The sequence below is a fragment of the Alosa pseudoharengus genome, unplaced genomic scaffold (assembly GCF_046254945.1).
Source record: "Alosa pseudoharengus isolate Yale_2024_CS ecotype anadromous, Long Island Sound unplaced genomic scaffold, YU_APseudo_1.1 YU_APseudo_1.1_scf_10, whole genome shotgun sequence".
Taxonomy (NCBI): domain Eukaryota; kingdom Metazoa; phylum Chordata; class Actinopteri; order Clupeiformes; family Clupeidae; genus Alosa; species Alosa pseudoharengus.
In genome coordinates, this window is record NW_027468565.1 from 7,466,924 (window position 1) to 7,484,052 (window position 17,129).

The following is a 17,129-nucleotide window of genomic DNA, read 5'->3' on the forward strand; positions in this document are numbered from 1 at the left end:
CCTCCTCCTACCCAGCCCGGGCTCGCCGGCTGGGTTCAAAGCGGCCGTCTCCGAGTGTTGTGTCAGCCCGGTCCAACTCGGCACACAAAGGACAGAAATAGCAGAGCTCCCTTCTCCACCAACAGCAGCAAAGGCAGACTGCATGGAGAAAGTGTTGGATAGAGAGAGAGAGAGAGAGAGAGAGAGAGAGAGAGATGGGAGGTTGGACAGGCCTGTCATGACTCCAAGTTGCCTTGAAATCGCCAGATTCTGATAAATATGGCATGAGATTAAAGGTGGGTTTGTATGGGAGGGTTTAGCCGGCGAGAGTAAATACTGCCCGAGTTGTTTGAGATCTGTTTTCGTTAGTCCAGCCCAATAGACTCTCTCAAAAGATGATAATCCAGTGTCCAAGCGTGGGAAAATGTGTCCGATAAACAATCCACCTTAAACAAAAAAAATGAATGAGGAGAAGAGCTTGTTTGCTGATTGTTTGCTGTTGTTGCTGCCATTTTTGTAATGTTGCTATGGAGACTAACGGTCCTTTTTTGTGTCTTTTCCATCAGGGAGCCTGATATCCCAGCCTGGGCTCCAATCCTGTACCAGCTGCAGCTCCTGGCCTTCCGGGACAAGCCTGACCCCCAGACCCTCCCGGTGGCCGACTGCATCCGGATCGGCAACCACAAGCGGGAGCGCGGCAACTTCTTCTTCCAGCGGGAGGAGTACAGCATGGCGACGCGGGCCTACTGCATGGCACTGGACGTACTGACCATTCACACACGTGGTAATCCCCCTTCCATGAACGAGAAGGAGTATGTCATAGTAAATCATCATGTGACATAATATGACATACTAATAGACATGTGAAGCAGTCAGATATTTAGAAACACAAGTAGCCTATTATTGTAGGTGTTTTGGTTTTTATCATAGTATCAGAATATTACGGTGTTTCAGACATCACAAGAATTCACAGTGTGAACTTCAGTGAACCTGCCTTCTAGTGTCATCTGTTTTTACAGCTGTGGAGAATTTCTTCATTGTACAACTGAAGAATACAGAATGTTGGCCACAATAACCAAAGCGGCAAAAATAAACATATATAGATAAATTAACTTCATATTAATGACACTGACAACATGAATGGGGCAGGCCATGCCATCTCACCATCACTGAATAGCAATCTCCTATCAACACTACACTGCCAACAGATGACTACAGTCTGTGTAAGCGCACACAATAGTGCATGCCTCAGGGGCGAGAACAAACATCAAAAGAGACAAAAGAGACTGCCTGAGTGCCAAGCCTTCTCCAAAAGATTACCCTCCAGTTAAGTTGAACAGATGCATTCTCTACACTCTTCAGTTTCGTAGCTCGCCCCAGCCATGGCAGTGCTCTCTCCCAGTCCTTCTCTCTCGCCCCAGCGTAATTCCATCATCAGAATGTGTGGTCACGTCCAGATGATGTGAGCGTCATGAGTGACATCTTCATTAGGCCCTAAGCTAATCAGATGTAATAAATCTGCATGCGATTTCCACGTCCTTAACTACCCTAATAGGTGGCGAGGCAAACGGAACTTGAGAGGGACGTTTGACAGTAATGAGGAAGAAGAGTGCAGAGCACCAGCCTGTTAAGGTTGCTAATAATGCCTTGGATGGATGCATACAAGGGTGGTGGTGGTGATGGTGGAAGAAAATGACCTTAAATTACCCATCATGCTGTCACCAATCAGGCCTGCCTTAGTCTATCTAATTGTGCATACATGAATAGCGTTGTATAAAGTCAAATGATCTCAACATTCAACTATGCTAATTGGCCTAAGAGTGCCACAACAAGCTAATAGGCTTAATATGAGTTTAATATAGGAAATGAGAAGTGGTTATCAAATATGCATCCACCGTCAGAAGACTGCCTTCTTCCTAGGACCTTGGTTTTGTCCACCATAAATTATCGGTGTCCCCCGGTTTGGTAGATGGCCCTTAGGAATTCCCTTCAAGATCCTGTAGGTCCTCACAATAAACGTTTCCCACCCTTAAGAGTTATCCTCTCACGTACCTGCTAACGACAGTCCTTCACAAAACAGAGAGGTGAGAGGTGTGAAAGGGTGTGAAGATTCGGCTAGAGGATAATGGGTTACTGTGGACTTTTATAGCTGGAGCAAACGCCCAGATGTCTTGCACAACGACCCCCCCCCCCCACACACACACACACCCCCCCCCCCCCCCCCACACACACACACCTCCCCACCTCCTTCCCTTATTGTCACTTCCCTTGTCCCTTTGTTGTGCGTATGTACAGAGCCGGACAGTAACGGAGTACATTTACTCGAGTACAGTACTTGAGTACAATTTTGAGGGATCTGTACTTTACTCGAGTATCATTTTTGGGGAGTACTCATGACTTTACTCAAGTACATTTGAGAGGCAAATATTGTACTCTTTACTCCGCTACATTTCTATCCATAACCGTGAGTACCCGTTACTACTTCTAAAAAAAAGGAAAAAAGAAAAATCACGGAAACCCTCAATTTGTTGTTTCCCTCTCAAACGTGATTGGATTGTGCAGGCACCACTGATTGGGACAGCCTATCAGCAATCACCTTCAGCTTTCCGCCAAAGTCAACTCCATTGTCAGATTTAGATAAGAGACGAAACCATGGACCAAACAATGGATGAAGACGCAGCAAGTCCATCCCGGGAATGTGCCAGACTATTTTAATTTTCTGAACAAGTTAATGATAGTTTTCGCTTCAAGTGTTTCAATTACAAAATAGTATTTTGTATTTGAAATACGTATTTTAAATACATGTATTAGAAATACTGCCCATCCCTGGCAACATGGTAAAAAGATGACTTGATTTTACTTTCAATTCCTTTTACATTCTCCAAGGTATTAACATTAAAAATTTGTATAACTCCATGTAGGACGTTTCTGTACATAAATGTAAGCACTGTGGCAGTAGTAATGCAATATTTAGAAAATGTAGGCTACTTGATCTTGTACTCTTGATACTCAAGTACTTTTAAAAACAAGTACTTTTTACTTAAGTAGACATCTGACTACTGAGTAAAATTTAGCAAAGGGTATCTGTACTTTTACTCAAGTAATGAAGCTGTGTACTCTGTCCGCCTCTGCGTATGTGTGTGCCACCTGCACGCCTATACAGTGGAAGACAGTGGTCACTGAGTGGCAGCATCACAATGGTTCAGTGGTTTGTCTCTTCGCTTCTCTCTTACACCCCCCCCCTTCCTATCTCCCACACCAAAAAAAGGAGGGGACGAGTGTTGCCAGGTCGGGGAGGAAGAGGAAGTGAACGACCAGCGGGTGAAGTGTCTGAATAACCTGGCCACGGCCCAGCTCAAACTAGAGCAGTTCGACGAGGCCCTCCACACCAGCCGTGACGTGCTGTTCCTTGATCCACTCAATGTCAAGGCCCTTTTCAGAGCGGGGAAGGTCAGTCGCTCTCTCTCTCTCTCTCCACGTGGATCTGTATTATACAGAATTATCTTTTTCAACTTTCAACTTTTCAAAGTGGTAAAAAACAGCAGATTTGACCTAATGCTTTTAAAGAAGCCCATATTGATTTTCTTCACAGCTCTTGTCGGACAAGGGTGAGTATGAGGAAGCTATGGAATTGTTGAAGAAAGCCCTGAAACTGGAGCCAACAACTAAGGTGAGAGAGAGGACAGCTGTTGTCAAGCTGACCTCATAACTTCTTTCACATCTGGTTTGACTGGCCTCATGGAAGATATTCCCCCTGCTGCCAATGCACACACACACACACTACCCTGTTCCACTCTTGTCTATTGTAAAAGTTAATTAGCATGCAATGATAATGTGTGTGGCAAGACTAATTTTTATTGTTTTCAAAATTAAAGCAAGTGCAGTAATTCCAAATATGCCTTTAAGACAAGAGCTGGAAATATTGTGACTCACAGTTCACTTTTAGTTTATGGAATTTCTTGCTTCCTGCCTTTGTTTTGTTGAAATTATTGACAGAAATATCTGGACTTGGATTGTGCTTTGTTTTAGCTGGTCAAGGAATGGTATTTTTCATTTGGAAGGACTAAGGCTTCTTGCAGGCGTTCCCTCATTTTGTTTTGTCACAAGATTTGTTTACAATATGGAGTTCCAGAAATCTGTGTGTAGCTCTTCATGGAAAATTCATATTTTACGCTAGCTGAGAGTGCTTGCAAAAAATAATCATGATCTCCTACTCCAGTTGCCTCCATGCCTGACAGTTGGCCATGAGGAAAATAGGCCTTGTTTTTCCAAAGGAGAGACTCGGTGGAAATACACACAAGCAGTTTATAATTAATGTGCCCAACCAAACCATGACTAAGCCAAGAGGAGCGTAGGTTTTTCATGATGCACTACCAGGTATTAACCCCAGACTATGGAGCAGACCGTGGTGGTGTGTTGGGTTGCTCTTCAGCAGTCACTGACGCTGCCCAAACCTGTCTTGTCATGCCCTGGCTGTACACAGCTGCCTGCTAGAGTATCGGCTCAGCTCAACCACTGAGATTTAAACTGTCTGGCGTCTGCTATAATCACACACTGAAGTGCATGGTGACACTTTTAGTTTTAAACCACTTTATTAAATACACTCAAGTGAGGGAAACCTTTCACAACACATACACACACACAAAGTGTTTTGAGTCTTTCCCACTAAAAAAGCATCATTAAAAATAACAAATGGAAGGTCAACACTTGCCTTGACCAGATTAAATGATTGAGGCTTTCGATGGAAGGAGGATTTGTAAACATGCAGAAACCACATTCTGGTCCCCTACACTTTGAAAATATGTTTTGTTGTCGTCCAGTCTAGTCCAGTGAAGCAGTCAGAAAATAAGCATGTGTGAATGAACTAAAGAACTCTCACCAGGCCTAATTGCAAGTAACAATATAGAATCTTCAGTTGAAACAGCATGTGTATCTTGTTATGATTATTTGGGTGCTAAGCTACATGCTTCTGACAGGGAGGGAGTGAGATTCACCATGACCTCATCTACCCTCCTTCATCCTGTGCTAACCCACTGCACACACTCCGCTAGTGGTGAACTAGCCTTGTCTAGACTAAACTAAAATATCATCGGTTTCTGTAATGACACCCTTGTGTCCAGTAGCAAGAGAGAGGGAGGAAAAAAACATTTTCTCAAGAAAAACCTAGACATAAGAGAAAAAGTAATGGATGCATATTGTTAGTAAGAAAAATAGAAAATGAACAGTGAATGACTAGTGTTTTTGTCTTCATCTTAAATTATTTTAATACAATACGGAGGGACATGCCCAGAGTAAAAGGCAAGCAGAGTTGCATTCCATTTGGTTGATCATTTGAATAACTTTTCCCTATATTTCTGGTTCAGTCCCAAACATTAGTTGATTAATTATTGCTGTGTGCAGTGCAGTTGTTCAAGAACTTTGAAAAATAGTGACTACTGCTATGTTTATAACTATCTGAGTTGGACCTCCCCACAGATTTTGCTCGCTTAAAAATGAAAATAAATGTGTGTAAATACAAATACAGAAGGTACTACAGCAACAGCTATTTTGTAAACAGTTAGTGTAGTGAGGACAGAACCATTTGAGTACAACGGTGAATTCTTGCTCTTGCGACTTGCCACGGCTGTTGATAAGCTGAGCTTTGAAATTGACATCCAAAGATGGATGTTAAATAATAAAACTAAAACAACAGCCATATTCATCTCAAACCCTGTATCAAAATATTCAATATTCACAGAGTAATGGGCAGATGAAAGGGAACTATAACCATTGATCCGGACAGAGGACATCCTGAATAAAGAGCAATGTCCAGTAGTTTGACACATTCATAAAAGCGCAACACACTGCTGTGGCTGTAGGCAACAGGATCTGTATGCATTTGCAGGTACATTAACTAAATCTCTTAATCCACACCTTCAGACAGAGGCTGGAGATTGGATTTGTTTGACTGTTACGCAATCAGATTGAGATCCTGCCATTTCTGATCTAAAGTTAAATGTGGATGCAGACAAAAACAACAACAACAACAACAACAACAACAACAACAAAGCACTCCCTGCCATTGTTCAAGCATATACCAGGCCTGTTTATCCTGCTCCGGTTTTTACTTGATTCCTTTACTGTGTACAATGCTGCCCTCTTTTGGTCAAAACATACTTCTGTTCACATGAAACAATTAAAGTAACATACAGGAATTTTACAACTTCTTGGCAGAGATGTTGTTTTTGGCTTAAAATCAGAGATGGGAAACTCGGCATCAGAAATTAAAAGCCCTACCATGTATTGGTTCTACCTGTCCACCTAAAACAGGTTATATCAATTAGCTTATCTACCTGGCTGAAAAAAGAACTAGTAAGAATCAGCTGTTTTTTACTGAAAGGTTGGAAGAAATATGTGGTAAGACTTTACTTTAGGTTTCCCATCTCTGCTTAAAATGTCATTTGGTCTTGAGAAGAACAGATAAATAGCCTACCAAAGAGCCCCCCCCCCCCCCACACACACACACACACACACACACACACACACACACACACACAAATGTAGCTCTGTGCTCTGAGTCAGATAACCTCATAAAATAGAAACGCTTTCACTGAAATGTATTACAAAAGATAGCAGTGTGCATGCTAACAAGCTTTTACAAAAGTTGTTAGTGTTTATTACGTTTTTGCACACCTTATAGCTTGCTATAATGTTAGACCACACTTCATTTTGCTGCTTTAAACACAAGGAGTGGCAGTCACATGGAACAGCACAGTTGTTTTTGTGTGCTTTTGACATTAACACTAACAGTTCTCATGTTATTTCTTTTATTCCTCACAGGCCATTCACGCTGAGCTATCAAAGCTGGTTAAACGACAGTCTGGCGGAAACGAAACTCAAAAATGGAAAGCTAAACCAGCTCAGGTGTTAGGGGACAATATTGCACCCTTCGTGATTCCTCCCAAAAAGAAGCCCTCAGTAAGTGAATGAACACTACCTCTGAGGAAAGCGGGTCGACATTTGCCAAACATACCTTAAGCGCTATAGCCCTTTTGTTGTTGTTTTTTGTTGTTGCAGGGAATTTCTTGGAAATTTCTGCTTGGTGCTCTGGTGGTGGCCTTGGGCAGTTTAGTGACATCAGTGGTCCTGACTGCAAGAAACTAACTCACCTAAACTACTCTCAAACTACTGTACACTACAAGCCCAACAGCAGAACTGCCAAGAGGGAGAAAGTGCATTGAATCATTGTAGTATCTGCCCCTATTAGGTTCTGATGTTGACTAACACCGACACATGCAACGTAGAATGTATTAAATGCACTTCTAGACACAAACCACATTTGCCAGAGATTTATTTTGCTTACATTTCTGTGCTGTCCGCCTGGATCACAGTTATGGTACAACTATGTCATCAAAAAACCCTCCATGTCTTTCATTCTGATCTTGTCATTCATTTCCTTCCCGAAACCCCATGTGAAATATTTTACACTTCATGCAACTAAAGGAATACAGGGATAAAGATGTGGATGTTAAATGTGGTTTCTTTAAAATTGCTTTCAATTGATAAAGACCAAACCAAAGTAAATGTCTAAACTGCAACTGATTTTGTCTTGAAATTTTTATATTTGACATTTTAGATTAAGGAAAATAAACCATAGCCTATTAATTGAAATATATGTATTTTTTTCCAAATCTGTTTTGTTACATGTTGTCTGGAGCTCCACTGTGTTTGAATTCTGCTGGAAAGTATCCCTAATAAACTGTGGTAGAAGCAATAAACAGTTAAACAAATACAATCTACTGAGCCATGTTTTAAAAAGTCCTATTTGTCATCTTCTTAGTGGTAGCTGTAGTTATTCTGTTGTTGCCGTTTGAAGTTGTGAAAAATACATAAGGTACACAGATAACAAAAGCAGAAAGGGAAGCAGCAAAAAAAAAAAAGTAACCAACATGGAACCAGGGATTTGGAGTCAGGTTGATCAAGCAGTTCTTTTTAACTCTTAAAAGCAAGACGTGCGATTTCTGAATAGAATATGCCTGTAGGCCTACTTAACTTAAAGCCCCTCTCTTTTTATGATGCTATAATCATCATATATTTTAGGCTACAGGATGCACACAGTATAGCCTACTCAAGTTTTTACAGTGTGTTGTTTGTGTGCATCATACTGTTTGATCAACTCTGCAACTAACAAGTAAGAATGAACAGGTATGATAAGGGATCAGATTCCAAAAATAATTCCGTGGAAATGCATGGATTCCAGTTGCTGCTACTGTAAGAAACTGGAATCCATGCATTTCCACTGAATTCTTTTTGGAATCTAATCCCTTATCATCAGTGGTTAAATTGGCTTTTGTAAGGAGGGGGAGCCCTTACGGTGATGGTCATCATTCAAAATCGCGCCGTAAAATGACAATGTGTTTTTACACCAAATGGGCTCTTTTTCCAGTATTAATGTTAGGTAGGACTACTATTGTTGAGGGGGGGGGGGGTGATTTCCTGTAATCTGGTGCATTTTGGGGATGGCCAATACTAAATTCAATCAGATTCATAGCCTATCCTGATTTGTTGATATTGAGGCAATGATTCCGTGCAAAGGCTTGGGCATATTTTAACGTTTAAATGCATCAATCTGGTGCACTTTCAAAAGAAATTCAGAGGTTAGACTTAATAATTACATAATATTATATAAAATTATTATAAAATATATGGATGGAAATATTTGTGCTGTAGCCTAAAGTATTTTGCGGTTCAGAGTTTTAACCATGCACACAGAATAGTTATGATACTGCAATAAATTCACAACCACAAAGCATATTTTCAAAAATAGGTCAAAAATAGTGTACATTTCAGCACTCCATGAAATTATGCAGTAGCCTGTAGCAAAACAACCTGTGTTGTTCAGCTAGTTAATCTAAGGCTTAAGCTAGTCATATTGGTTATTGAGTTATATTGGTCATTGTAATGGGAATCTATACATGCTATATCTTCCTTTTTTTCAGGACAGTCTGGGCTACCCATATCTGGGAAAGTAGATGTGATAATATTTGTCTTAAATGCAATATGTCTTATGTCAGCCTTTATATCAAGAAAAAAATATTTGCGTCTCATGATTTTTTCCCTCATATTTTTGCATTCATTGCATTAGGAAGCAGTATAGCCTATTATATTAGTATATTATATTATATTAGGCTATATTATAGCATCTGGCAATATAACAAACATGATGGTTGGATACTCTGGCTAAGCAATTTACAGAAACGTTTCTACTGACATACTGTAGGCTAAATAGTTTAGATGAGAATACATTATAATTTTGGCCCAAAGTTGGAGACCATGTAGAAATGTATTGCAATTTAAAAAAACGGATCACTCGGGAACCGCTTGTTGTAGCCTACAGATGTATGCGTTATATCCTCGTATTCGGCAAGGTCTGCTGTTTATTGTGATATACGGTTCGCCTTGTGTTGAGTGAATAGTTTGTGCAGAGATGTGTGCAGAATGCAAATATGACTAGGTCTACACATTTCATTACAAGTCCAATGTTAAGTTTTTCGCGAACCATTGATCACAGCCACTTGGCGTTAATATCATTGGACAGCTTAGATTCCGCTCGTTCACGTGATAGGCTATGTGTGACGAGTACACAGCGAGAAATTAAACCTGAACTAAAGATTTTACTGGGCCACGGAAGTTCAATATTAGGCTAGTCTTGCTAATTATTCAGTCTCATATGCCATGTATTTGCCAGGAGATGAAAAATAATTCTAGTGGAATAATAATATTTGGTGCTGAAGGAGACGGAGCTGAGCTCCGGCAGGGTGTGTTGTGGACCTGAGGAGACGGAGCTGCGCTCCGGTGCGCTCCGGCCCAATTTAACCTCTGCTTATCATACCTGTTCATTCTTACTCGTCGCTCTACTTATCGTGACTAAATTCAAGATGGCTGCAAACGCTAAACTTCGTGAAGATACTGTCTGTATAAATCGTCTTGTAAGTAAACTACCAGTGCTTTTCAAAAGTACTCAATGTCTCGTTTTAAATGTCAGGGCCTTCAGTAGTCTACCAATGAAGTGTGGAGATACATTGAGCCTCGTAAATGGTGTAAAACAGTGATTTATTTGCATGGCTAGCCCGATGCCGAAGCACCACAATTGAAAAAGCTGTTGGTAGCATCGGCTAACTAGCGCCAGATTTTGGAGTGCAGGGGACAAGCCGAGATGGGCTATGAGACATACGTTCACACTCGGGATCATGTTTCAACACACTTTAGGTCAATATCACACCGGAATTCTCCTTTAACACTAATTTACAGATAAACACTCTTCAGAGATATTTTCCTTCTTGCTCAACCATAGGCAGTTGTAATAGCCAAGGGCGTAGGTTTGGTCTCAGCTTTGGTGGGGACACATCCCCAACTCCTGTTGTCACAATACCAACATTAGTGTTTCAATACCAATACTAAGTGAATAATCTCAATTTCGATACTTTTGCGATTTTCTAAAACTTGATTTGGTTTGTGTGATTTGTGAGATCATTCACATCAGTGGCAATCATAGAATTTGATTGACCCTCCACACACACACACACACACAAACACAGACATACATAGAAAGTGATGGTTGTCATCAGTGTTGGGCAAGTTACTTCAAAATCGTATTATGTATTACTCATTACTGTAATTTCAAAGTAATTTGTTACATTATAATATGTATCTGAATTGTAAGGCATTACACTACTATTGTATTACTTTTGAGTTACTTTCACCAAAATATCTAGAAATATGAATTTGGAATTCTAAATTCATAATTCACAGCTTTTCAGTGACGGCCTTGGCTGAAGCATCAGCTCTGGTCTGAAGTATAAGTATAAGTATAAATTCTCTTTTCATCCCGTGAGGGAAATTGCATTGGTCTCTGCATTTATCCCAATCTGTGAATTAGTGAAACACACTCAGCACACAGTGAGGTACCCACTAATCACGGCGCAGTGAGCTGCCTGCAACAACAGCGGCGCTCAGGGAGCAGCTGGGGTTAGGTGCCTTGCTCAAGGGCACTTCAGCCGTGCCTACTGATCGGGGTTTCAACCGGCAACCCTCCAGTCACAAGTCCGAAGCGCTAACCAGTAGGCCACGGCTGCCCTGAAGCACTGGTGTGAAGTCGTACGCAAGTAAAGATGAGCAAGGTTACACCTGTGCAAGTTCACATAAGGACACCGACAAAGGCAACAATGTCCTTTTGTATCCAAGCAAATTAACAGAAAAAATGTCAGATATCTCAATGAACCACAATGACATCAATAGATGGTAAGGTGTTGAGTGTGTTTGAATTCCCTTCCTTGTAGCATCCTTTTCTGCATTGCACAGTGGGGAGAAGTTCACCTTGTTTAATTAAATAACAATTATATTTCCTTATAAGCTGCATACTTGAGGTTGGAGATATTAAGGCAAGTCAAGTTTCTCACATACTGGAAGTTCAAGATATACAGCCTTATGATTTTCTTATTCAGTTCTACACTGGACTTGAATTACGAAATTCGGCACAGATACACAATTATGATTTTGGCCTATTGATTATAATGTGGTTAATTGTAAGTATAAGTATATTTTAATCTCTGCATTTAAGAAAATATAATATCTGCATTTATCCCAATCCGTGAATTAGTGAAACACTCAGCACACAGTGAGGTGAAGGAGGGGTCGGGGTTCGAATCGGCAACCCTCTGGTTACAAGTCCGAAGCGCTAACCAGTAGGCCACGGCTGCCGAATTGAAAGCTCTGTCAGTCAAATTCAATATCAAAATGTTTTACTTTGGCCTTTTATGGGGTATGTATTGGCAGACAGCCCTGGTAACTTACCGTTGTCGTTGACACACCTGCTCGCTTGACTGCCACTGCAAAGAATTCCTGTGCATTGGCATGCGTGTAGCCTGCGTGTCAGATAACCCTGACGTTTCTTGTATTGTCGTGTTGGCTTTTGGAATGATCAGCAGTAGGCCTACAAATAAGTTCGCTAAAATATTGGTGGGGACAATTTTCTTAACATTTTGATTAGGACTAGTCCTTAGCGTCCCACCCTAAATCTACGCCCATGGTAATAGCTTCCTGTAGCCTTTGTTTTCCGAGCTAATCATGAACAGTTTCGGAGGTCGTGATTTTTTAAAGTCGGGTCCTCAGAGTTTACGACCGGTGTTACATGGCAACTGGCTCCCATGTTAACTGGCTGTGTTGATGACGTTTCATGATTGATGACGAGTCTTTGCCAGATGTGGCCGCTTGCAGATTTGTCACTTTCTGATATAGGCCTACTAAAGACGCACACAAATATGCATGACATGTTTAAAAGTCAAAATTGTATGTACTACATGCACTGGACCATGAATATGCAACCCAAAAAACAAACACCTAAATAGCATCTGTCAAAGAAACGTCATCACTCGTGAAACGTCACCAACGCAGCCAGTTAACATGGGTGCCAGTTGCCATGTAACACCGGCATGAAGCAGTACACCCATCTATCTATAAAGCAAGAAGCGTCTGTGTGTCTGTCTGTCTGTGTGTGTGTCTGTGGCACGCATATCTCGCTGACCGTTTGTCAGACTGATTTCAAACTTGACAGGTGTCTTGCTATGGGCATGAGTAAGTGCAGTGCCAAATTTGACGTTGTTTGAATAAGAAATGCAAAATATATCGTTAAATATATCGGTAAAAGAAGCACATTGGCTTTTGCCGCTAGCCACTCCCCCTCCCACACACCACTATACTGTAAGCTACCAGTGAGGATAGAAGCAGGGCTTTGGCAAAGCTGGATCAGTGTAGGTTACACGGGTAAAAACTTAACATGTTCGACCTCAACAATAAAGTGAACTTCGCGGATTTTGCAACATCACGCCAAGACACACAGGTATGCAGTGGCTCTTCAAAATGACATAAAAAATGATGTGCAATAAACTGACACTTCGAATAGCCCAGGCTACTTTGTACTGTCTTTAAACTGTGAATAAGCAAACAACATTTCCAACTGCAAGGTCTTTAATTGAAACGAGCGATAATGGTCCCGAATTAAAGAACGTCTCAGAATGCCACACATGCAAAGCATAACCAGCGACAAGCAAGGAGTGGCAGACAGAGTGTGATGTCACATATGAATAGCCCAGGCTACTTTGGACTGTCTTTAGACTTTGAATAAGCAAACGACAATTCCAACTGCAAGGTCCTAAATTGAAACGAGCGATAATGGTCACGAATTAAAGAACGTCTCAGAATGCCACACATGCAAAGTATAACCAGCGACAAGCAACGAGTGGCAGACAGAGTGTGATGTCACTTATAGGCCACCAGAGACTGTTTTTGAGTCACACCGTTGCAAATTTCATATGATGCATCATTTCACAAAATTATTTGTTTTCTCCATCATCAAGTTATTCAATAGGCTAAGCATATAGCCTTGACTCAAAACAGCTGTTAGGATTATGTAATTTGGATTTATTATATCATTATATTATCTGTAGGCCTATTCATTATTGAATGCTTACCTGGATTTATGTTTTTCCCTATTCTATTTTCAAAGCAGGCCTACCTGCAGGCATGTAATTGGTCTACAGGAATAGCATGTTTGAACGGGCACTGCACTAGTTATATATAACGAGTAAACCAAACGCCAGAGATTTAATCAGGCGTTCCTCCAATCAGGTAGGTGTATTCCAGAAGAGGACATTTCTCGCGATATCATCAAACATAGAGCATCACAGTCCCGCCCACAGGAGTTTCCGGAAGTAAGAATTCAATGCAATTTCTCCATTGACAATTCGGGTATAAGCCATAAAAACTTAACTGCACATGGTAGACTCAAAACCAGCTACGGCTGTACTAAGCGATTGTGTATGCTCATATAGACGCCAAAAGTTCACGGGGCACTAACATCGTTTTGAGATAAATGTCTTTTATTCGCGATGTCTTGGATAAGTACTTCATTACCCACAATCCTGAACAATCCCACAGTGATGCCTCTGATTAGTGGAAAGGCCGTTCAGTCATAGTTTGAAACTTGAATCAGCGAATATTATTGACAAAGATGGCGGAGTCTTTTACTGCCTATGGCGAAAATGTTAATGTGAATAAAAACTTTCTAGATGAACATTGGTACTTGTATCAACAAGGATTGTGGTTTATATATCACACGAACTTAGTCAGGGCCAATACACCATCAAATAGAACACTGTAAATGCTAGTTTGAACACTTAACTTTTCAGGTAGCCGATAGGCTAGCTAATCATTAGCCTTTCAGACATTAGAATTATAATGCTGCTAACATTAGCCTACATGCTGCAACACAGGTATGAAATATATAATGTTTTAGTGACCTTGTTGTTTCTATGAACATGAATTGTTGTTTATATGAAACATCAACTTAGACGAGGCATAAAAAGCCCTGTATATCTCCATTAAGAACTTAAACCTTTGAACTAGCTAGCTAGCTGATAGCAAAGCTGGATGCTACCACCGGGTAGACACTGCAGTAAAATGGTTAGCAAACCGTCCATATTTCAGTTTCAAGGACGAAATCAAGAGTGTCCAAAGGGGTTAAAACCACTTTAAATCGGGTCACATTATTGACTGTTGTGTGTCGAGGGTCAGCTTGTGGGTTTTGTATGGGCCAGCATGAGGAACAAGACCTATCAAACCTACGAAGTTGTGTGGTGAGTTTTGCAGGGAGGTTGGTAATGCTAGTTAACATTAGCTAGGCTACTGTAGCCTTCATACTGTACGAGCCATATCAATCATTAACCTAGAAATACTTCTTCGTACATTTAATTAACATTTTGTGTAATAATTCAAGTTAATAAACTGAATATGGTGGTCCAAGAGCAGACCATGCACCGGTCCATGCATCAGGATGGCAGTCAGATACGAAGCACTGCACAATGTTGCTAACGTTAACCGCTTTCACACACACGATATAAAATACACGATGGTAAATATAACATTCAATACCAAAACACTATTATTTACACGATTACTCCTGAAATAACTGCTATTAACTATATAAAAATCATTGTTTGGAGGAGAGGGTTCGCTGCTGTCGCCGGTTGGAAATGAATGATTTCGCGCTGGTTCATGCTGCATATATATTTTTCAGTGAGGCCCGGTGGTTTATGGGATGAGTAGTTCCTTTGCTCGGAAAAGAAAATATGTACACAGTCTTGTACCTTTGACTTTTTTTGGACTTTCTATTCGTTTTTTCACTCGAAATGATATGTTGTATGCTTATGAGTTACGCCGTAGCTGATTAGCCTAGGACATGCTCTAAAACTCTTTAGATACGGATTTTTCCAAAACGTCAATGGGAGAAATGAATGGGAAATTTACTTCCGGAAACTAAGCTCTCTCGGAGGAGGGGCGGGACTGTGATGCTCTATTGTAGATAGGCGGAGCTGCAACGTTGCATTTTCAGCAACAACCACCATCGGCGCGTCATTGGGAAAGCTACAGCGACAGTAGAGAGCAGCCCTTTGGGTGAGCTTATCTAAAGCGAAAACCATTAACCAAAAATGACGAGTAAGTAGTGCTGTTGGGATTATGATAACTTCATTCTGGTTATTTAAAGTCACTGCCTACATCGCAATGGTGCATAGCCTACGATGCATGTCGACACCCATTTGTGAGCTAGCTCTTGGGTTAACGTTGTTTGCTTGGATAAATGGAAACTAGCTAATGTTTACTTCCTTGTTAAAAACAGCTACACTCCAGACCGATTATTTGGTATCCTTTTGAAAAGAACGACTTTGAAATTGTCTACCAGTACACTCGCAGCTTCACCACGAGCTACATTCGCAGCAAACCTTAAACCAAACCATCTCTTCTACTGGTTTAACGTTAGCTACCAAGCTAATGTGCTTGTTACAACGTTAGCTAGCCAGCTACTATTTTTAAAGTGGTGATGAAAAGCTTTCCATAACAGGAAAAACGTTGGTTGTTCAACAATCAGTCTGCGCGTTCTTGTAGGGGGAAACCAGCGTGAACTTGCCCGACAGAAGAATGCGAAGAAGCAGAATGAGAACAGCAAGGGCAAGCGCAATGGTGATGGCCTCTCGGCTGCTGCGAGGAAACAGAGGTGTGCATCTAGATAGCCAATGTTGACCAGCGAGGACAAAGTAGTACAGAGCAGTCGGTGGGCCAATCCTCAAGAACTCTAAAATACGGAAGATGGTGCCTTGCAGACGAGAATCATCATGCTATGAATCAAACGGCACCTCAGTTCAAGCACTTGTGGGCTAAACCCACATTCCTCACAATTGGTTTGCAATTTTTGTGCAGAAGGAAAAAGTTCTGATTCTACTCTGTCTATGCCTGTTCTAATTTAAATGTTTATTTCCCTTTCCAATTTGCAGGGATGCCGAAATAATGCAGCAAAAGCAGAAGGCGGCAAATGATAAAAAAGAGCCAGGTTCTAAATAGTGCCAGACTGATATGGATCCCCCTCACACCAAGATCACCTAAGTTTAATATTGCCCTATGTGACTGAGAATGAATTTGGGTACTCATGTGTGTTGAGGCTGTAGAAAGCAGACCATTGTTGTATCTTTATAACTGTGAGGGGTGCTCTTATTTTTTTTTATTTTAAAAATCAGTGTCCCATCTTTTGAAGCAGACTCTTTGGTTGAATGATGATTTGGCTGTTTGATCACCACAGTGCACAGGTCTCAGTTTTCTTGATCAGTATTTACAATGTAAACAAAAGCTGCAAGAATTAACAGACTAATCCATAGTTTGGAAGTAACCCAATCCCGTATTTTTGTAACCTCTCCCTATCCTTCCTCAATTGTAATAATGTAATAAAATGTAAATCTTTCATGCACATTTTGGACGCAGTGTGTATTTGTTTTAATGTGTTAAGACAAACACCAGATAGAGCCTTAAGTAAAACTAACTTTTTTGATGATGCTAAAGAAAGCACTAATGCAGCATGCTTCTGTATTCAGATTGGTGCAGGTTTGAATTAGCTGACAAAATGTCAGTTTGGTTTGACAAGATTTAAGTGTTCAGGTTTGGTTCTAAGCACCTTGATATGTTCACATGTTATAAATCAGTTAGATCTGGTCAAACTAATTATTCATTTTTGAATGGACAAGAGACATTCCATGAGTCATCCCCACTCAAACGTTTTACTGCTAGTA

The 17,129-nt window shown here is 40.8% G+C and overlaps 2 protein-coding genes across 2 annotated transcripts in view; both read left to right on the top strand.

Annotated features, from left to right (window-relative positions):
- fkbp16 (FKBP prolyl isomerase 16) overlaps positions 1–7,711 on the top strand; it is a 39,019-nt gene extending 31,308 nt beyond the window's left edge. Inside the window, exons 4-8 of the mRNA XM_076272605.1 lie at positions 546–763; positions 3,248–3,429; positions 3,572–3,649; positions 6,799–6,936; positions 7,036–7,711. Coding sequence (XP_076128720.1) covers positions 546–763; positions 3,248–3,429; positions 3,572–3,649; positions 6,799–6,936; positions 7,036–7,122 — 703 coding nt within the window. The 3' untranslated portion in view covers positions 7,123–7,711. The remainder of the gene's footprint in view (positions 1–545; positions 764–3,247; positions 3,430–3,571; positions 3,650–6,798; positions 6,937–7,035) is intronic.
- Positions 7,712–15,896: 8,185 nt separating this feature from the next.
- On the top strand, positions 15,897–16,810 carry serf2a (small EDRK-rich factor 2a; the record flags this gene model as incomplete). Its single annotated transcript, XM_076272615.1, has 2 exons — positions 15,897–16,066; positions 16,344–16,810. Coding segments are annotated over 2 exons (237 nt in total), but the record flags the coding sequence as incomplete, so codon positions are not given.
- Positions 16,811–17,129: the final 319 nt, after the last annotated feature.